The sequence below is a fragment of the Saimiri boliviensis genome, chromosome 6, assembly GCF_048565385.1.
Source record: "Saimiri boliviensis isolate mSaiBol1 chromosome 6, mSaiBol1.pri, whole genome shotgun sequence".
Classification (NCBI taxonomy): Eukaryota; Metazoa; Chordata; class Mammalia; order Primates; family Cebidae; genus Saimiri; species Saimiri boliviensis.
The window spans coordinates 17643830-17666199 of record NC_133454.1 but is presented as its reverse complement, the minus strand read 5'-3'; the positions used below and the strand labels follow the sequence as shown (position 1 = coordinate 17666199).

The window sequence follows — 22370 nt, the reverse complement described above, 5'->3', positions numbered from 1 at the left end:
TTGCTCTGCGGGACAGAGCAAGTGGCGCCCAACGTGGGGCTCGATGCCGGCCTCCGTGGACCGCCGTCCCCTGTAACCGGTTCCCTGCACGGCCGTCCCGATTAACCGATTCCCCGCACGGAGCACCGCGGACCACCCGACCGCGAGCCGACTCCTGGAGTTCGTTCCTCATTTCGACGGCGGCATTACTCAGGTAAGACCCAATCATGGGACAAGCATCTTCACACAGTGAAAATGATCTCTTTATAAGTCAGTTAAAGGAATCTCTCAAGGTGCGTAGAATTCGGGTTCGCAAGAAAGACCTTGTCTCCTTTTTTAGTTTCATTTTTAAAACATGTCCATGGTTCCCCCAGGAAGGGTCTATTGACTCCCGTGTTTGGGGACGTGTTGGTGATTGTCTGAACGACTATTACCGTGTTTTTGGTCCTGAGACTATTCCGATCACCACTTTTAATTATTATAATTTAATAAGGGACGTCCTTACTAATCAGGGCGACTCCCCTGACATTCAACGCCTCTGCAAGGAGGGTCACAAAATTCTTATTAGCCACTCCCGACCTCCATCTAGACAAGCCCCTGTAACAATTACCACCTCTGAAAAGGCCTCCTCTCGCCCTCCCTCTAGGGCCCCTTCTACCTGCCCCTCGGTTGCAATTGACATTGGTTCAGATGATACAGGGCAGTCTTCACTGTACCCCAACCTTGCAACCCTTACGGACCCCCCCATTCAAAGTCCTCATTCTCGGGCGCATACTCCGCCCCAACATTTGCCCTTGCTTGCTAATTCTAAAACCTTGCATAACTCGGGTAGTCAGGATGATCAACTAGATCCCGCCGATCAAGCAGATCTGGAAGAGGCAGCTGCCCAATATAACAACCCTGATTGGCCCCAATTAACTAACACCCCAGCATTGCCACCTTTCCGGCCACCGCCCTATGTTCCTACAGCAGTGCCCCCAGTGGCAGTTGCGGCTCCTGTTTTGCATGCCCCTACTTCAGGCGTTCCTGGTTCCCCCACGGCCCCAAACTTGCCCGGTGTAGCCCTAGCCAAACCCTCCGGTCCCATTGATGAGACTGTTTCTCTTCTTGATGGGGTTAAAACCTTAGTCACAAAACTGTCCGATTTGGCCCTTCTACCTCCCGCGGGAGTTATGGCTTTTCCCGTTACCAGAAGTCAGGGACAGGTTAGCTCCAATACCACGGGCCGAGCGTCTCCTCACCCTGACACACACACCATCCCTGAGGAGGAGGAAGCAGACTCCGGAGAATCTGACTCAGAGGATGAGGAGGAGGAAAGCTCAGAGCCCACTGAGCCTACCTACACCCATTCCTATAAGCGGCTAAATCTAAAGACCATAGAAAAAATTAAAACTGCTGTTGCTAACTATGGTCCTACTGCCCCCTTTACCGTGGCCCTTGTAGAGAGTCTTAGTGAAAGATGGCTTACCCCTAGTGATTGGTTTTTCTTGTCTCGTGCTGCGCTGAGCGGAGGGGACAATATCCTTTGGAAGTCTGAGTATGAGGATATTTCCAAACAGTTTGCAAAGCGCAACGCGCGTAAGGCCTCCTCCAAAGGATGGACCCTTAAAAAATTCCTGGGCGCCAGCCCTTATCAGAACAATGACAAACAGGCCCAATTCCCCCCAGGGCTTTTAACCCAGATTCAGTCCGCAGGCCTAAAAGCCTGGAAGCGACTCCCTCAAAAGGGAGCGGCTACTACTTCCCTTGCAAAGATTAGACAAGGCCCCGATGAGTCATACAGTGATTTTGTAAGCCGCCTCCAGGAGACGGCAGATCGCCTTTTTGGCTCCGGGGAAAGTGAGAGCTCCTTTGTAAAACACCTAGCCTATGAAAACGCTAACCCCGCTTGCCAAAGTGCAATTCGGCCTTTTAGGCAGAAGGAGCTTTGCGACTATGTTCGCCTCTGCTCTGGTATTGGCTCTGCCCATGCTGTTGGCCTAGCCATAGGAGCTGCCCTCCAAAATCTTGCCCCCGCGCAACTGCCTGGAGCCCAGGCCCGCCTTTGCTATAATTGTCACCAACCCGGCCATCTTTCAAGAAACTGCCCCCAAAAAATACAACCACCTACTCAACTCCCAACTCAACCTAATGCCCCACAGGCTAGCCTTATAAAAAATTTAGGTCCCACAACAAAATGTCCTCGCTGCAAAAAAGGATTTCACTGGGCTTCAGAATGCCGTTCTCGATTAGACATTAATGGACAACCCATTATTAGGCAGGGAAACTTGAACAGGGGCCAGCCCCAGGGCCCCACTACCGGGATGAACTCCGGGGCTTCACAGTTCACCCCCCAATACCGCCAGCCAACCCCTGCCCTCCCAGTAATCAACCACGCCGCTACGTCACAGACCTCTGGCGAGCAACAGCGGGCAGTGCAGGACTGGACCTCTGTACCACCACCGACACAATACTAACCACCCAAAATAGCCCTCTGATACTTCCAGTTGGAATATATGGACCCTTACCACCCCAGACATTCGGCCTCATATTAGGCAGAGCCAGCTCTACCCTCCAAGGGATCCAAGTTCTGCCCGGCATATTAGACAATGATTTTGAGGGAGAAATCCATATCATTCTCTCTACAACTAAAGATTTAGTCACCATCCCAAAGGGCACCAGACTAGCTCAAATAGTCATTCTCCCCCTCCAACAAATTAACTCCAATTTCCATAAGCCCTACCGCGGGGCTAGTGCCCCTGGGTCTTCTGATGTCTACTGGGTTCAACAAATTTCTCAACAGCGGCCTACCCTGAAACTTAAATTAAATGGTAAGCTCTTTTCTGGCATTCTTGATACAGGGGCCGATGCCACCGTTATATCTTACACTCACTGGCCGAGGAACTGGCCGTTAACAACCGTTGCTACTCACCTGCGCGGTATTGGCCAGGCCACCAACCCCCAACAAAGTGCTCAAATGCTTAAGTGGGAGGACTCTGAAGGCAATAATGGTCACATTACCCCTTATGTCCTCCCCAATCTGCCAGTCAATCTCTGGGGAAGGGACATCCTCTCTCAAATGAAACTTGTCATGTGCAGTCCCAACGATACTGTCATGACCCAAATGCTAAGCCAGGGGTATCTCCCCGGCCAAGGGTTGGGAAAAAATAATCAAGGAATCACCCAGCCCATTACTATTACCCCCAAAAAAGACAAAACAGGCCTAGGATTCCACCAAAATTTACCGTAGCGGCCATTGACATTCCTGTACCCCACGCTGACAAAATTTCCTAGAAAATTACAGACCCTGTGTGGGTTGATCAGTGGCCACTTACATATGAGAAAACCCTCGCTGCCATTGCGTTAGTACAGGAACAGCTCGCAGCAGGACATATTAAGCCCACAAATTCTCCATGGAACACTCCTATATTTATCATTAAGAAAAAATCAGGTAGCTGGCGTCTTTTACAGGATCTAAGAGCCGTTAATAAGGTAATGGTCCCCATGGGAGCCCTTCAGCCTGGTCTTCCTTCTCCTGTAGCCATTCCCCTAAACTATCACAAAATTGTTATTGACCTTAAGGATTGTTTCTTTACCATCCCCTTACACCCTGAAGACAGACCTTACTTTGCCTTTAGCGTCCCTCAAATCAACTTCCAAAGTCCTATGCCTCGTTATCAGTGGAAGGTTCTGCCACAGGGCATGGCCAACAGTCCCACACTGTGCCAAAAATTTGTTGCTGCCGCCATTGCCCCAGTAAGATCCCAGTGGCCAGAGGCCTATATCCTCCATTATATGGATGACATCCTTCTTGCTTGTGATAGCGCCGAGGCAGCCAAGGCCTGCTATGCTCACATTATATCCTGTCTTACCTCATATGGACTAAAAATTGCTCCAGACAAGGTACAAGTGTCTGAGCCATTTTCTTATTTAGGATTTGAGTTACACCATCAGCAAGTATTTACTCCCCAAGTCTGCTTAAAAACTGATCACTTAAAAACCCTTAACGATTTCCAAAAATTACTCGGGGACATTCAGTGGCTTCGACCCTATTTAAAATTGCCCACCAGTGCCCTTGTTCCCCTTAACAATATTCTAAAAGGCGATCCAAATCCTTTATCGGTTCAAGCACTGACCCCAGAGGCAAAGCAATCTCTAGCCCTCATCAACAAGGCTATCCAAAATCAAAGTGTTCACCAAATTTCGTATAACCTTCCCCTAGTACTCCTCTTGCTCCCAACTCCCCATACACCCACCGCGGTGTTTTGGCAACCAAACGGTACAGACCCTACTAAATACGGAAGCCCCCTCCTTTGGCTCCATCTACCTGCCTCCCCATCAAAGGTCTTACTCACCTACCCTTCGCTCCTCGCCATGTTAATTATTAAGGGTCGGTACACTGGCCGCCAACTGTTTGGCAGGGACCCCCACTCTATAATCATTCCATACACCCAGGATCAATTAACCTGGCTCCTGCAAACCTCTGACGAATGGGCCATTGCATTATCCTCCTTCACAGGAGACATAGACAATCATTACCCCAGTGACCCTGTTATCCAATTTGCCAAGCTTCACCAGTTCATATTCCCCAAGATCACAAAATCTGCCCCAATTCCTCAAGCCACGCTAGTTTTCACTGATGGATCCTCAAACGGAATTGCTGCATATATTATTAATAATCAACCCATCTCAATAAAATCCCCCTACCTGTCAGCTCAACTTGTTGAACTCTATGCTATTCTCCAGGTGTTCACAGTTCTAGCCCACCAACCGTTTAACTTGTACACTGACAGTGCGTATATTGCTCAATCAGTCCCTCTTTTAGAGACAGTTCCCTTTATCAAATCTTCAACCAATGCTACCCCCTTATTTTCTAAACTGCAACAGCTAATTTTAAACAGACAACACCCTTTCTTTATCGGACATCTTCGGGCCCACCTAAATCTTCCAGGACCCCTGGCTGAAGGCAATGCCTTAGCTGATGCTGCCACACAGATTTTCCCCATTATAAGTGACCCAATACATGAGGCTACTCAAGCTCACACCCTACATCACCTCAATGCACACACCCTACGATTACTCTATAAAATTACTAGAGAACAAGCCAGAGATATTGTAAAAGCTTGCAAACAATGTGTCGTAGCCACCCCTGTACCCCATCTTGGCGTGAACCCCCGTGGTTTAGTCCCCAATGCCATTTGGCAAATGGATGTCACTCATTTTACTCCTTTTGGAAAACAGAGGTTTGTTCATGTTACTGTTGACACATTTAGTGGTTTTATCTTAGCCACTCCCCAAACAGGTGAAGCATCAAAAAATGTTATCTCTCATGTTATCCACTGTCTTGCTACCATAGGAAAACCGCACACCATTAAAACAGACAATGGCCCAGGATATACTGGAAAAAACTTCCAAGACTTTTGCCAAAAACTCCAAATCAAACATGTTACTGGTATACCGTACAACCCCCAGGGTCAAGGAGTAGTTGAACGAGCTCATCAAACATTAAAAAATGCCCTAAGTCGCTTAGCCCGCTCCCCCCTTGGGTTTTCTATGCAACAACCCAGAAACCTTCTTAGTCATGCCCTATTTCAACTAAATTTTCTACAGCTTGACAGTCAAGGTCGCTCGGCAGCTGACCGTCTATGGCATCCCCAAACTTCTCAGCAGCATGCTACGGTTATGTGGCGTGACCCTCTCACCAGTGTTTGGAAAGGCCCTGACCCTGTTCTCATATGGGGGCGAGGCTCAGCCTGCATATACGATCAAAAGGAGGATGGCCCCCGCTGGCTCCCTGAGCGACTAATTAGACACGTCAATGATTCAGCCCCCTTGTGTAATGGGCCAACTAATCCAAATACAGCCCCAGGGTCAGAAAACTCGCCCTGAGGAGCTCTTTTTCTCTTCTTCCAGAAAGAATGCTCTGCATCCTCATCCTCCTACTGCACCCACGCCTCTGCCCAGTCACAAAGGGAGGACTTGGAAAGCCATCCGAAGACATTTACACTGCCCTCTTTGGAGCGCCATGTGACTGTAAAGGGGGGACTCAGACCAATAATTACGCCACCCCAACTTACACTCAGGTAACAGATTGTGGGGACAAAAATGCCTATCTTACCTATGACACCAATTGGAATGGAGTATCTTCACCTAAGTGGCTTTGTGTGCGCAAGCCTCCTAGTATACCGGTCATTAATGGCCGCCCAGGCCCGTGCCCAAGCGAGTGCAGAGGCAACATTGAACCCCAGATGCACTCCTCCTGCTATTCTAGTTTCTCACAGTGTACTCTTGACAATAATACTTATTTTACTGCCATTCTACAAAGAACAATGAGCACCTCAGAAACCAATCCTGTCACCAGCGGCCTACAACCTCATGGGGTCCTCCAGGCCGGATGCGATGGCACGATTGGAAAATCGGTTTGTTGGAATCAGCAAGCCCCTATTCACGTCTCCGACGGTGGCGGACCCCAAGATGCTGTGAGAGAGCTTTATGTACAAAAACAAATAAAGCTTGTTATTCAAAGCCAATTCCCTAAGTTATCCTACCACCCCCTAGCTCGCTCAAAACCAAGAGGACCTGACATTGATGCGCAAATGCTTGATATTCTGTCAGCCACCCACCAGGCCCTCAATATCTCCAACCCCAGCCTAGCCCAGAATTGCTGGTTATGCTTAAATCAAGGTACCTCCATGCCCCTAGCCTTCCCTGTCAATATATCTAGTTTTAATGCCTCACAAAATAATTGCACCCCCAGCTTACCCTTTAGAGTCCAGCCCATGCCTTCCCAAGTATACCCTTGCTTCTTTAAAGGTGCACAAAACAACAGCTTTGATATTCCGGTTGGCGTTGCCAACTTTGTAAACTGCTCCAGTAGTTCCAACCACAGTGAGGCCCTTTGCCCTGGCCCAGGCCAAGCTTTTGTTTGCGGCAACAACCTCGCCTTTACTGCTCTGCCTGCAAACTGGACAGGGTCATGTGTGTTAGCCGCCCTCTTGCCAGATATAGACATTATTTCTGGTGATGACCCTGTCCCTATCCCTACCTTTGACTATATTGCAGGGCGGCAGAAACGAGCCGTTACACTGATTCCCCTACTAGTAGGATTGGGTGTCTCTACAGCAGTCGCTACCGGTACAGCAGGACTCGGGGTGGCTGTTCAATCTTACACAAAACTTTCCCATCAACTTATTAACGACATCCAAGCCTTGTCTAGCACCATCAATGACTTACAGGACCAACTAGATTCCCTAGCCGAAGTAGTCCTACAAAACAGAAGAGGCTTAGACCTACTCACTGCAGAACAGGGAGGTATCTGTTTGGCTCTACAGGAACGTTGCTGCTTTTATGCCAACAAGTCAGAAATTGTCCGAGATAAAATAAAAAATCTACAAGAAAACCTCGAACAAAGACGCAAGGCACTTGCAGACAATCCCTTCCTCACCGGCCTCAATGGACTTCTCCCTTACCTCCTCCCCTTCCTTGGACCCTTATTCGCTATCATCCTGTTCTTCTCTTTTGCCCCTTGGATCCTAAGACGAGTAACAGCGTTAATCAGGGATCAGCTCAATTCCCTACTGGGAAAGCCCATACAAATCCACTATCACCAACTAGCAACGCGTGATCTAGAATATGGCAAACTGTAGCCGGTTCCCCTCCTACGGGAGCAGCATACCGCTCGACACTATGCTTTACGAAGGTAATGGACACCGCTAGGTGCAAGGCAAGGCACTGCAAGGAGAGGCCTTACTAAGGCTACTGTCGAGTCTCCTGAGAGGTAAGCTGGCTTGCATAGAGGTTGGTACTCGAAAAATCCTCTCCTCCCAAAAAGGTACCTGTAAGCCTGAAAATTAAGGCTCAGGAGGAGCACAGCCTCTACCTCCCCTAGCTGGTTAAGGTCCGCCTCCTCTTTTTTAAAAAAAAAGGGAGGAGATGTTGGGAACCCAGGCTAAGCTGATGCTATTGGAACAAAAGGTTGCATCAGCCCTCCCCGCCAAAAGCATGCCCCGGGCGTGGTGGCGGGCCACCAATGGAGGACCTGATCACGGGCAAGACATGCCTCAGGGCCACCAATGGAGGACCTGATCACGGGCAAGACATGCCTCAGGGCCACCAATAAAGGACCTGATCACGCACAGAACATGCATGGCTGCACCAATGGGGTAGCTGATCATGAGCTAAACACTCGTCTCCCAGCCTATCAGAACTACTTCCCCTTTCCCCTCTCTACCCTCTCCCCTCCCTATATAAGGAACCCATTTTGAAATAAACTTTGCAGCTTGATCAGAACTTTTGTCTTGCTGCCATTCTTCGCGCCTCTTGTCCCATCCCTTTCTCATCCACGACAGGCTTGCTCGGGTTCCTGTTTGTTGCTCTGCGGGACAGAGCAAGGTTCTATGCAGCCATCCTCCTCAAATGCTTCTGGAAGCCAAACAGAGTTTAAATAATATTTATGGTGTTGAGCAGATTGAAAATGGGAGATGAAAAAGGTGTCAAAAAGCTTTAGGATGATTGGCTTTGTGATGATAACTTTAATCAACAAGGGAACACAGGATGGAGAGTGGGTTTGGGTGAGAGGATAATGCATTTTGTTTTAGACATGTTGAGTTTGTGATGTCTGTTGGATATCTACAGTTTGGCAGACAGTCGGAAAATATCTACCTGAAGCTTGGAGAAGTGACCATTGCTCAAAATCATTTTGGATTTCAGATTCCTCTGGTCAGTACTCTGGTCAAATTAGACCCAGATGTAGAAGCAGCTTGATATACAAGATGGGGATATTAGGAGCACCCACATCACCGAGTCGCTATAAGGTTAGATCAGTTAATACATGTAGAGCACTTAGAATAGTGCCTGGCATCTAGTAAGGGCACATAACTATTAGCTATTGTGGATCCCTCTCCTGATGTACACAAAGAGAATGACTTGGGAGGGTATAAAATTATCTCAAAAAAGGCTCTGTTGACTAGGGAAAAGTGCTAGGGTTGTAGGCTCTGAAACAGAAAAGCACAATCCTAAGGGTTAGGAGTCTTGTGCTCCAGTCCTGTGGTTAGCTTATTTGACTTTGAGAAGTCCCTTTATCTCTGTGGGCCTCAGTTTCTTTATCTAGAAAGAGAGCCTCATACTACATCTCAGAGGTCCCTTTTAATGCTTAATAAACAAATTTATTCTATGCTCAATATGTATTTTGTTGACAATTTGAGACAAATAGATCATTATGCATTAAACTCTTCAAACACCCTCCAGCATGTTTCAGAGTGAATTAACTATAAATTGTATTTTGAAGTAGAAATGCCTAATTAAGTTCCCTTCTCCTCCTGGAGGCTGTTGTATTTGTGGAGAGTGGTAACATTCCTGACATTAGATGCATTACAGCTCAAGACTAGAATCCTGGAGCAGAGGCAAAGTGAAAAACCGATATTGAATATTTATGCATCTTAGCAGTTAAACATTAACTTTCCTTTAAATTTGGCTTCCTGATGCAAAATAGGCTTACAGTTAAAAAAACAAACAAACAAACAAAAAAAAAAACTTAGACCTTTAAAAATGTTTTGGCTAACCAGGTCATTTCCCCTAGAGGGATGATTATTTTGGAATCTTTAAATGAAAATAATTAAGTTTAATTTGGCTTTCCAAACCCAGCTTACTGAAGGCCAAAAGACAGTAAGTAACTTCTAGAATTTATGCATTTTAAGTAAAAAGATACCTATCTTTGTGAGAATCTATAAGCAAAAATATTTGAAACCTTACAAAAATAGTATACAAATACAAGATGATACTAGTATCTCCAAGCCCTGATTTTTACCTTAACTCAAGTCTTGTAAATCTGCTTACTTGACATCCGCAGATAGACGTATGACTTTTCAAACTCATCGAGCTCAAAGTCAAGCTCAAAATTTCTCCCATATTTCTCGAGAGTTTTCTCATTTTCAGCAAATAGTACTACCACCGTTCTCCACTCAAACCGCTGAATCAAGAACCTCCATTCATTTCTTCCCTTCCCACCTCTCCAGGCAATCCTTTAGCTCGTAGCCTTATACGATTTCGTCCACTTTTCTGCAACTCTACCCCAGCCCTCTAGGCCAAACTCTCATTTTCCCTGAGACTACTACAATAGCCTTGGCGGGTGGCTCCATTCTCACTGCGGCCCACTCCTTCCACCCTCCGCTGTCGCTTTTTGACTCAGCAGCCAGAATGATCTCAAACTACATGATCAGATCATGCCTCTCCTCTGCAAAAATCTTTCTTTTGGCTCCTTGTTAGGCTTTGAATAAGATTCAAACTCCTTCCCTTTACGTCTGCCTATCCCTCTTATTCCATCTTATTCGACCCTGTTTTCTTTACTGTTGCTGGCCTCCAGGGCCTTCATTCTGTTTCGCATTAGTTCAAGTTTCCTCCAATCTTAGGGCATTTGCGCCAGTGGTCCCTTTGACTAGAGTGCTCTTACCTAGCTTTTCTCATCTTTGACACCTTATTTTCATACGTGTCAGCTCAAATGCCAATTCCTCAAAGAGCTCCCTGCTGAAGATCACAGTTAAAGTAGCCTCCCCAGCCTATCTCTAACTCACCCGGTTTTACTTTCTTACAGCATTTAGGCCCACATGTTCGTTTGTTTATTATCTCACCCACCCCAAGAAAAGCTTCCTGTAAGTAGGGACCTTGACTGTCTCTTTTACCTCTGTACTTTTAGTGCTGAATACATTATATAGGTATTCAACAATATTCCTTAAACGAATGAATGGTTATAACTATTAAATTACGTAGCTTTATTTAAATCATGAACATATGACAACCAGTTATTGTATAATTGTTATGAGCCAGGTACTAATTAGAATCGTTTTCAGAAGGCATTTGCCCTCTAGGAGAGAATGGTTGATTAAACTGAACTCACTGAATCAGCGTCTTTGGGGATCATTTATTTATTTCTAGAAATTTATTTATTTACTTATTTTATTTATTTATTTTGAGACAGGGCCTTACTTTGCCGCTCAGGCTAGAGTACAGGGACATGACATGCGCCATTATGCCTGGCTACTTAAAAAAAAAAATGTAGAGCAACCTATATGCTCCTTGAAGCAATGAATATGTCTCAGTGTCCTTGCAAACATTATTAAGCAACCACCTCCACATCATCCAAACCTCTAAACTGTTCAGGCAGTGACAGACTCTGGGCTGGGAGGCTAAATTCCTAGCCTTCAAGATCTGCTTTGTGGCTTCTCACCTCACTCACCAAGTGTTCTATCCTGAGATGAGAGGTGTGTGCGCTGCTAGGCTGATGGGTTCCCTTGGCTGATGGGTTCCCTTCGGTTAGGGTTAAATTTGAAGCTAAGATCCTTTCTCTGATGAATGGTAATAAGAAAAAAACCTTCTGAATTTGTTTAACATGCTCTCTTATTTGAAATCAGTGGACTAATTGCAAGTGTTCTACTATTCTTTTTTTAAACTTATTTTTTTGTGTGATTTCTGGGTTTCAGATATTAAGATACCAATATTTAATCTACTGTTAAAACACTATCAATAATAAATTGATTAACTAAATAATGACTATTCATATAATAGAATACTATGCAACAGCATATATGTCTAATATTCTGAAACTGAAAAAAAATCCATGATCAATTGCTAAATTAATGAAAAGCAAATTGTAGAACTATATGTATATATAACTCCATTTGTTTCAACAAAAGAAAAGGATGAATGATCTTTTAGAGAATGCCTGCAAGATTACACAGTGAAATGATAATGGAGGCTTTGAGGGGTTATGGCATTGTGGTAGGGATGGGGAGAGATGCTGAAGAGGAGAGAATAGGTTACATTTCATTTTATAGACTTTAATAGTATATGAATATTTTTAAGGGAACATACAGTGCCATGACAATTTTAAAAGTCATACAAAAAAGTTTTAACTACTGACTTTGAGGTTTGTGTTACCTTAACAACAAAAGATAAAAAGGGCTATGTAAGCAAATTAAAAATAAAGTAATATTTATAGAAAAACTGAGTCCTAGAGTAATCAAATTTTCAAATTTTGCATTAATCCATTCAATAAATATTTACTGAACGCCTTCTTTGTCCCAGTCACTGTGCTGTTTTTTGGGGATGCATTAGTGAAGAAAGCAATGGTTCAGCCATAAGTGACTTAGAATCTAACAGTAGTTCTCAACTGGGTATGAAAATATGTCTATTTGTAAGGGGCGGATGCTATTTTTTGTTGTTAAAATGTCCAAGTCAGGAGTCAGCATTGATATTAATTGTAGAAGGATCACGTGCATTAAATGTTTTGCAAACTGTGCCACAAACAGGCATAGTCAAAACTGTCCTCCCAAAACTGCAAGAGCACCTGCAAAAAGAAATACCATTTTTCACATAAACACCCTAATTCCCAGTGAACTTTATTATTTCATTCAAACAAGTGCAGCTGGCTAAGTTCTGGGTCAAAGTCTATTAACTAGAGATTCGTCTAAACAGCATACAGATTTGAAAGCAAAAAAAGATGTTTATTTCTACGTAGCCCATAATATTCAGTGATTTGGTTTGGTTTATGTAAACTAACCTGAGTGAGTGAGATTGTAATGCAGGTGAAAAAGGTTCTTGTTTCCTTGTTTCTTCTACACAGTTAGTCTTGTTCATTAGTTTTGAAATCTACTTTAAAGGCAGGAATAATGCCTCCAGTGACATATCTGTCAAATACTTCACTCCTAAAACATCAGAAAGGCTTGAGATGAAAAGAATAAAATACTAATGGAACTAACATTCGTCAAAATCTGTTAATGCAAAAAAACTCTGGCTGCTACATGCAGGACTTGCCTGATGGTTTTTTCATCATAGTCCCTCAAGATAATGACATTATTTTGTGTTTGGGCTTATGTGTATCTTGGCATCTGGCTGTTGCCCATAATTACATCTTAGCATTTCTTTGACTTGTTTCTCACCTAAAAATAAGGTCATCATCTCATTGCCTAAAAGCTCCCACGAAGCAGGTTTTGTGAGTTTAGGCAAACTGTGTCAAGAACTCTTAAGTCCCCTCTTCCCAATTACTTCCATCAGATCTTCCCAACTGCAATCAGTCAAATCTGTTTGGGAAATCAAAATCTTCCCAATTGCAATCAGTTAAATCAAGAGGAGGAGATCTGAATAAAGAGAGATGCTTGATAATCAACTTGTATTCACCACTGTGAATGAGAAATAATATTTATTAAACGATTTCTCTTCAAAATATCTTTTGCTTTTGTTTCCTTCTAATTTACTATGCTAGTTCTAAGCATTGATCTGAGCTACTGAAACAGGCCACATTTCCTGTTTACTTTGAAAATTTTCAAATTATAGAAAACTTGAAGAATATTATAATAAAAACTAATAAAGATTCAACAGTTCTTAACATTTCGGGACATTTGTTCTGCCTCCCTTCCTCCTTTACTCTCTCTCCACCTACCTACCTATCTGCCATCAGAAGACACACACACACACACACACACACACACACACACACACACACTTTTTCTGAACCATTTGAAATACATTGCAGACATCATTCCACTTTTAGCCTAACATATCAGGAAGGCATCTTCTCAGTGTAAAGATATTTTCGGTATAACTGCAATGTCATTACTCCAGAGAAAACCAACAAAACTAGTATTTCTATACCATTTAATATGTTGTACCTATTCAAATTTCCTGTTATCCTCCAAATGTCTTGTAAGGACTTTTTTCCTGAAATCTAGGATCTGACCAAGTTTTATGCATTGCATTTAGGTTTTTTTTTGAGATGGAGTTTTGCACTGTTGCCCTGGCTGGAGTGGAATGGCGCGACCTCGGCTCACTGCAAACTGCACCTCCCAAGTTCAAACGATCATTCTGCCTCAGCCTCCCGAGTAGCTGGAATTTCAGGGGCCCGCCACCACACCCAGCTAATTTTTTGTATTTTTATTAGAGACAGGTTCACTATGTTGGCCAGGCTGGTCTTGAACTCCTGACCTCATGATCTGCCTACTTTGGCCCCCTAAAGTGCTGGGATTACAGGCATAAGCCACTGCGCCAGGCCACATTTGGTTGTTATTATGTCTTTAGTCATTATTAGTCTAGAACATTACCTACATTTTTTTCTTAAATGGAATTCACTCATTTTCTTTTTCAAATTTCAGTCAGATGCTTAAAGACTGCTCTGTATTTTGAATTTGTTTTATTGTTTCTTTCCTATCAGAATCAGGTGAAACATTTTTAGCAAAATCCAGGGTGTAATGCTGTGTATTTCTTACTATGTCATAGCAGGAGGCCTAAAATATATGGACCACCAGATCTCTTCATTCAAAAGGCACCTTGCTCTTTTGCAAATAACAATCTGTAAGGTAGTTTTTTTTTGAGACCATCTAAATATCATTTTTCCAATAAACTTTAACCTCTAATTTTTATTAGCATCTATGGATTATACTTTCTTACCATGTAGTAGACTTCTAATTAATGTTAGCTTTTCCTCTAATCTGTCTCTCTCCCATCCTCCCTCTCTCTGTTTTATCTACTCTAAATACCTTGATAGTCATCTTGTATATGACAACCATTCTACTTTTCTCTAAATACAGCTTTTCACATTTTTTTTTTTTTTTTTTTTTTTTGAGACGGAGTTTTGCTCTTGTTACCCAGGCTGGAGTGCAATGGCGCGATCTCGGCTCACTGCAACCTCCGCCTCCTGGGTTCAGGCAGTTCTCCTGCCTCAGCCTCCTGAGTAGCTGGGATTACAGGCATGCACCACCATGCCCAGCTAATTTTTTGTATTTTTAGTAGAGACGGGGTTTCACTATGTTGACCAGGATGGTCTCGATCTCTTGACCTCGTGATCCACCCGCCTCGGCCTCCCAAAGTGCTGGGATTACAGGCTTGAGCCACCGCGCCCGGCCAGCTTTTCACATTTTATACATGCCACAGATGCTCATATTCATCTGTGTTCCTCACTGCTTTCAAATTATGTGCAAATTTCTTAGCCTTATATTTAAGCCTTTCACAATGCACCTTTTACCACAACCCTCTCTAGTCTTTTTAAGACCTGAGATTTCTCTGATATGAGGGAGCATTAGAGTGGACTCTGTCTAGTCCTCCCCTATCACTGGTGGAAAAAGTGAGGCCCAGGGAATGAACTTATTTTCCAAGGTCACCCGGGGCATTTGTAGTAGAGTACAGATGAGAACGCTAGTGTTCAGTGTCCTGTACTACACCGCTCCTCTCCTAAGCAAACCCTCTGCTGCTGCCAGAAGCTTCATGTCCATCCATATCCCAATATCGTTCCCTTGGGCCTAACTTCTTCCTCCTTGTTTTACTCCCTGTTTTCCTGGATTCTCTGAAGTCTTGCCTTCTCTCATGTCCAGGTCAGGTTTACCTTCCCAGACTTTCTGTAACCATGATGGTCTATGACACTTACTTGGCCATTCACCCTGCAACCTGGTAGCGTTACATGAATTTTGGTCCTCCTTTACTCTTTTACCATTTTTAAGGTAAGTAACGCAAACTCATTTTAAACAACTAAAATAATACAAAAGAAGAGCAGGTAAATTGTGAACATCTTTCTATCCTAACCTTCAGGTAATCACTGATAATAAACTAGACAAATGAACTCTATACACTTTTTCTACACATATTTATACATCCCCAGCTACATTTCCAATGTCTAGGATAGTGCCTGGTTCCTGTCAGTGAGTGAATATACATAAGTGCAAAAACATACATGTTTAGTCATTGTTTTAAAGAACGATCATATACTAACACATGATGTTCTGTGATTTGCTTTCTTTTTCTATTTATCTTTTTAATGAATAGATATCAATAACTAGACTGTAAGCCCCCTAAAGGCAGTCCTGGTCACTGTTTTAGTCTTCTTGCTTTCCCAGGATGTGGCACAAATTGCTGTCCTCATAAACTATTATTGAGGGTGACTACAATTTTATGTGCTTGATGACTCTCCTTCTCTATTCTGAGGAAGCCTTAGGGTTCACAAAGACTCCTGTTCATCTAACGAGGAATTATTAATCAGCTCACCAAGGATTTGATGGCCAATTTCAGTGTCTACTAGTGAAAAGAAGATAAACTAGAAAAGAAAGTCAAGCAAGAATAATAATATAGCAGACAGGGAGGACCCTGGAAGGTGGCAACCAACTTTGCCACCTCGAAGGGTAGAGTTCTCTCTACTGGAGCTGCCATCTTGAATGTGGCCTTTTGTGGGAAGTGTTAGGCAGACTACATGAATATAGCCTTAACTCTAAGCATTATTGATTTCGTAAAATGCTTCTGGACATTTGAGAGAACTAGAAGCCGCAATAGAATCATTTCAAAACTCTCCTGAAAAGACTAATTCCATATGATCAAGAGTGAGAAAGATTGACCATCCTCTGGAATTACCTCTCCTTCATCACTTTCTTTTGTTCTCTCAAGCATATATTAAGACTTCACAAAAGTAGCCAAGGCTGTGCTCAGTCTTTCACTATCAGTCCCAAGTGGATATTGTAAGCATCAGAAAAAATTTTCCATTTACACAGGCAGAGAGGTATTTTCAGTAATTTAAATCTTTTCTAATTACTAACCAATTCCCTCTTTCCAGCCTCCCAATTTAGCACACAGAATGCTGCTCCCTGCAGAAAACAACTCTCCAGCAAGGTGTGAGTTTCCATGGTTAGTTCCAGAGCTTCAGATGTGAATAGAGCTGCAAAGCCACAATCCCTTCAGCAGATAAAAACATCAAGAAATAAGGTTCCACCGCCATCGTTCCATTCCTATCACAAAGTAAATGCTCAATAATAATAGGAAGGAGGAAAAAGAGAATCATGAGAACAGAAAAGAAAGAGAGGGAATAAAGAGGGAAAAGAATCTAGTCAATTGACTTTCCTCAAACTGTTTGTGACCAAGAATTTAAATGCGTAAGGAGATCCCTAATAAAAATAATACTAGTTACTGAATATTGAACAAAAAAGAGGGTATTGTGTTAGGCTTGTTATTGGAAATCCTCCCAAGAACTTTGCTGAGGTAACTTTAAGATGGGGAAACTGAGGCACAAAAAGATTAGTTGTTCCCAAAGTAGCAGAGCTAAGAGAAGCGATCTGTTCCATGTGGGGCCCAGACTGTGTCCTTTCTCCTCTACTTAATCTGCTCTCTTCCCTTACAATACCTGCTGTCTCCAGCCTTAGGTGTGCAGGTAACACTCCCGTCTCTGACAGCCACCAATGTCGCCATGTGCTTCCAAATCTGCTTCTGCCCCCCCACGCATACACATTCCCTTTCCCATAAAATCACATGCCTTCTAACAGCAGCCTCAGCTCCTGCTAGTGTCTGTTATCACAACGGGCCACTTTGCTTTTCCATCTCCATAAACAGCCCCCTTCAGGCCTATTGTAGTCTTGGTCTCTAGGAGCTGTTTCCCTGTTTCTTTAAGGTGTGCTTGGTCAGTGCAGGGACCGGCTTTCCTCAACAGCTCTTCCACTTTGGGTATTACAGAGAGCACAACAATTCCCCAGAGCATTTTAACATCAACCCCTTTTAATATTCCGGTGGCCAAGTTCAATGACTTCTCACTCAGCTCCTTCGTTGAACTATGCTTCAGTCTACACGGGGGCCAGTTCTGTGAGAGCCTGGCTGCAGGCTCTGATCAGCTGTGGGCTCTGCCACATCTTGTGAGACTGAGGGGGATTAAGTTACAAGGGCAGCCGTCCTCCGGAAGGGGGAAGAAGCACTGGAGGCTGCCTGAAACAGGGGGCCTGGAACTCTCAAGCTCCATTCACTGCACTAACAGTTGCCAGCACCAGAATAAATATATATATGACTAGCCCTTGTTTTTCTTGGCATGGGGAGTTCCATGAAACCCAGATATATAATTCGGCATTCTTTAAAATCATCATCCTCTATCTTTTCCCTTTCCAATTTCGAATTGCAAGCGGCTTCCTACTGCATTGTTTTTTCTTTTGTCAAACTCCTACCACCTGGGAAAGTTGCCACGTACATTGAACTGTACACCGTACACCATATACTGTACACCACACTGTAAAGGTGCAGTCCCTTGATTTTCAGTGTTTTTTCCTCTCTAGTATACCCTCCCCTTTTCCTCCTGCTCTCCCCTGCAGGGTCTCACCTCTGTGATCCTCTCCTGATCTGTGTCTCTGCATCTGTGACTACATTTCCTTCACTTCTCCCTTCCTTACCTTTCCTCTGCAGCTGGGCTGTGTCTATTCCCTCCTCCTGCAGCTGATCTCACTTGCTTTGCTCTTACCGCCTCCCTCTGAGTGATCAGACTCTACTTTCCTGCTGCATCCTCTCTTCTCTGGTTATTTGGCTTTATTGGGAAGCCAGCCTATGACTGACTGTTTACCACCTAATTTCTGGAATTGTGTTATCCTTTTGAAGTCCAAACTGATGTGCTGTGAGTCTCATAATTAGGCTTAGAAAAAATGAAACTTTCTCATTCCACCATCAATACAACTAAAATACTGGGTTAGCTGTCAGAACAGGCAAGCTAGAGGAGCTTGCTCCTGAAAACTAAAATAGCAAAATTATCTGTGCTAGCATTTTGAAATGCTATCCTAGGCTGTCTTGTTTATACTTAATGCTCTGTGACTTAAGTCAAGGACAAGCCTCAAGTTAGGGTTTTTTTTTTTTTTTTTTTTTTTTTATGTAAGTCTTCTGGAGAAGCTCCTTAGGATTTAAGGGTCTCTGGAGCTTCTTTAAAATCCACATGTTCCTGTCTAATACAGAGACCTGCTGCATATCAAAGAATCAACTGAATGTTCAACCCCCTTCTTCACATCATCATTATAAATGGAATGTTCTAGATTCCATGTTTGCTCCTGATCTGCCCTTAGGCCTTGCCTAGAACCAGTCAGTCAACAATAGCTCAACTTTGGGCTTTTGGTTATGTTCATAGCTCAAGGTTTATATCATCTTCATCCATAACCTCCATTTCTTACCTATTCTCTGCCAATTTTTTGTTCCTTCTTAAAGGCATGAAATAAGCACTGTATTTTTGGATTTTGCTATGGCCCTTAGATACAAAATATGGGTTGAAGAGACACTAACGGGAAAGTTCACATTTGGAGATGTGAAAACCAGGAATATTATATGACAGATGCATGCACGCCACCCATTTGCAGGGAATGTATCATTGCTAAATATTACTTCTCTTCAAAGTTATGCATAATGAGAAAGTAGGGTAAACCAGGAAAAACTATAGATTTTTGGATGAATAGGAGACTAAGCAAATAACTGTGCACAAAAAGCATAAATCACTCACCAAAATAATGTATAGTCTACAATGTGTTTTCCAGGATGATGTGTGTGAAGGTATCTGTTGTATGTATACAAGTTCACCCTCTTGTCTCTTTTTTCAGGCTTGTGATCGTATGACAATGTGAATTATTCTTCCCGAGCACAATTTTACCTGAGGGTTAGTGAATGGCTCTGATTTTCAACCAAAATCCTTGTATTTACCTGCCTTCTTTTTCACACCTAGAAGTTCCTGGCTAATGCTGATATTTATCAAATGCTGTGTGCAATAAAAACAAATATTTCTCAAAAGAAAGTAAATCGTGCTGCAGTTACTTATGTGTGTGTGTGTGTGTGTGTCTGTATACATGTATATATACTGTGTATAAAAACAGAAATAATTTTGGTAATTATTGATGAGTAGATAATACTTTAGCATGTTTATGTGCCAAAAGGAAGAAAAATCCAGGGATAGGTCTATTTTCAAGAAGGCTTGGTAGATCTGGCTCTAGCTTCTGTCACCATTTAGCTTTGGAATTTGTGCTTTAATCTGTTTGTTTATAAAACAAACAACAAACAAACAAATATCGTGCAAGTAGGACAATGAGATTCCATTTGAAATTATGATTCTGTGATTCTATCTTGTGGTTTTAAAATATCTATATACTGTAAGATGTTTGATTCTGCAAAGAGCTATGAACCTAGTGTGCCTTTTCCCATGCAGAAGTCATTCTTCTGCTTACTCATTTATTCTAGAAACACTTATTTGTGATTTACTGTTTACTTATGATTTACTATAGGTTCTGCGCCATGTTCCATGGATTCAAATATTATTTAGATAGAGCCTCTGTTCTTGAGAAGCTCAGTATATGTAAGATTACCTCATACTTCATAGAATTTTATCTCAAAGGTCTAACTGTAGAAAGTTAAGATTTTTATGCAAAGAACTCAATATGTGCCCATAATACCAAGTCCTGACGCTAATTGTTACTTTATTTTGGAGAAGTGATTTCTCTTTTGTCTTAAATCTCTGAGGTATGGTAACAGAAGGGTAAGAATGTGGGTTTTGCTCAGCAGACTCAGGTTTGGAATTTTGACTGCATAAATAGGAAGTGTTAACAGTAATATTTACATCAAAACGGTTACAGAGTTATATTGAGAACAACGGAATAAGGTGATGCAAATGAAATCCTATTCATGAATGACAGCTTTTGTTTTTACTATGGGTAGCTGAACAGCACTTCTGCTTTAAGAACCTTTTCAAATCAGCAAACTAATAAATTATTTGAAGACTCTTTTCTTATTATGATCTGTGGCTGTAACCTCTATGCAGGAGTCTATATTAGGCTGAACCATACGAAATTGACAATATTCAACTTGACCTACAAAAATGACAGTTTCATATGGTTCAACATAATACCACTAAAAGAAAATTTTAATTTTCTACTTTTTAATATAAATGGCATGGGCAATTTCCATTTTTTTCTAGAGGAGTATTTCCTCACTAAAATGTATGTTTAGTGTGCAAAATTTATGACATTGGTTGTTTAGATTAAGGAGAAAAATGTTAAAATAAATCTTCCTGGTGGTTTTTTCCAAAATAGTTTTAGGAAGTTTAAATTTGAGTTCAATGTTGTGAAAATTTTAGCCTCAGGAAATGTGAAAAGGGACATTAAAATCCATATGTGCTGTTGGCTATCAGGGAAAAGAGTAAATCTTTGACTATTCTAAAAGAACAACATTAAAGTTGTCAGCTAATGAGCTGCAACTTGTTCTGTGATATATTACTGAGCAAAAGATTAGAGGAAATTAGTATAACAGAGAGAAAGAGAAAGGGAGCCTTGTTTTTCCCCTGCTGTACACGTGGCAGAGATAGGGGACTGGGAGTGTGTAGAAGTGAGAGAGAAAAATGCAGGAGAAGTGTTTAAAGTGTTCAAAGGAAACGAAAATGAAGACAAGAATATGTATGCTGGGTACAGATTTTCAAAACAGGCTAGCTTCTACCTAGGACTTGTCAGCAACACCCTTTACTAGCAGCTTCCGAACTTCCATCTGTCTACTGGGCTGGGGACATTCTTCTTGAAAGCCACATATCAGGCTGCCACCCTTGCCTTGGGAAGCTCAATTATAATCCTACTACTTCTACGAAATTCTCCCCAGTTACAGGGTAGTTTCTAGAAAAACCATTACTTCCTCTATCCTTAACACTAAAGCAAAATACTTCTACCTCTCCCAACTCTTCCTTCCCAAGTGTTTTATAGATGGTTTGTGGTTGTGTTTAACCATAATAGATGGGCTAAGAAATATATTTGTCCACCTAATATGGCCTCAAGGCCATCTAGTCCACATTTATTGAACACCTACAATGTGCCAGGTGCTGCGTCATGTCATGTACTAAGATCGATAAAAATAAGATTTGGGTTTGGCATTAAGAAGACTGTAGCCTTATGTAGCCATCTTTGAGATGTGTAAATGAATAATGCTAGGAAGCGCTCATGACGTTTCTGAAATTCTTTCCTCATAAGGTTTACTGGGAATCCTATAATTCCACAACTTGAGATTCACTATTTTGGTCTTAAGCTTGGTAGATATACTATTAAAATAATCGATAATAGGTAGTTGGAATCACGCTTTGCCTGTTCTCCTAACATTCAACCTCAGTATGAATCTTATTTCATTGAGGGAGGACAGACCGAAAGAGCATGAGGCCACTAGATCCCTAGGTGCCAGAGAGTGTGAGGAAGGACCAGAATTGTGGGAAATGTACCTGAGGTCAGCTTTTATCTGGCAGGAGTTGAACAACTGTTACTGAGTTGAGCAGATGGGATGATGACCAAAAGGCCAGTGCCCATTCGTGTTGGAGTCGAGGCTCATTCTTAGAGCCCTGAGCACTGGGACCGTTGGTGGCACTCTCAAAGAAGGCAGGACTGCTTGCTCTGTGTCAGGCACCATGACGGGTGCTCCTTGGCACATTTAAGCCCCATAACAGTTCTTTGAAGCAGGAGTCATTGGCTCCATTTTATAAATGAGAAGACTCAGTAAGCTAAGTACTTAACCAAATTTACACATCTAGCTGATAGTAAAGCAGGGTTCAAGCCTCTTGCTGGTTCCAAAGCCATACCTTTTCTTCTTTTCAATCTTTGAGTAATAACGGAATCCAGTTATCTTCAAAGGGCAGATAC

At 42.6% G+C, this 22370-nt stretch overlaps 2 protein-coding genes across 21 annotated transcripts in view; one reads left to right on the top strand and one right to left on the bottom strand.

Moving 5' to 3' along the window:
- The window catches only part of DLG2 (discs large MAGUK scaffold protein 2), a 2103224-nt gene that overhangs the window by 329820 nt on the left and 1751034 nt on the right, over positions 1 to 22370 (bottom strand). The gene's annotated exons all lie outside the window — the stretch shown is intronic.
- Positions 66 to 8247, top strand: LOC141584799 (syncytin-1-like). Its single transcript, XM_074400384.1, has 2 exons — positions 66 to 193; positions 5872 to 8247. The coding sequence occupies exon 2, from the start codon at positions 5877 to 5879 to the stop codon at positions 7602 to 7604; it is 1728 nt and encodes a 575-aa protein (XP_074256485.1). The 5' UTR covers positions 66 to 193; positions 5872 to 5876; the 3' UTR covers positions 7605 to 8247.

Bases quoted from the DNA above. Each gene is read 5' to 3' on its own strand.
- LOC141584799 (XM_074400384.1), top strand. From the start codon at position 5,877: ATGCTCTGCATCCTCATCCTCCTACTGCACCCACGCCTCTGCCCAGTC.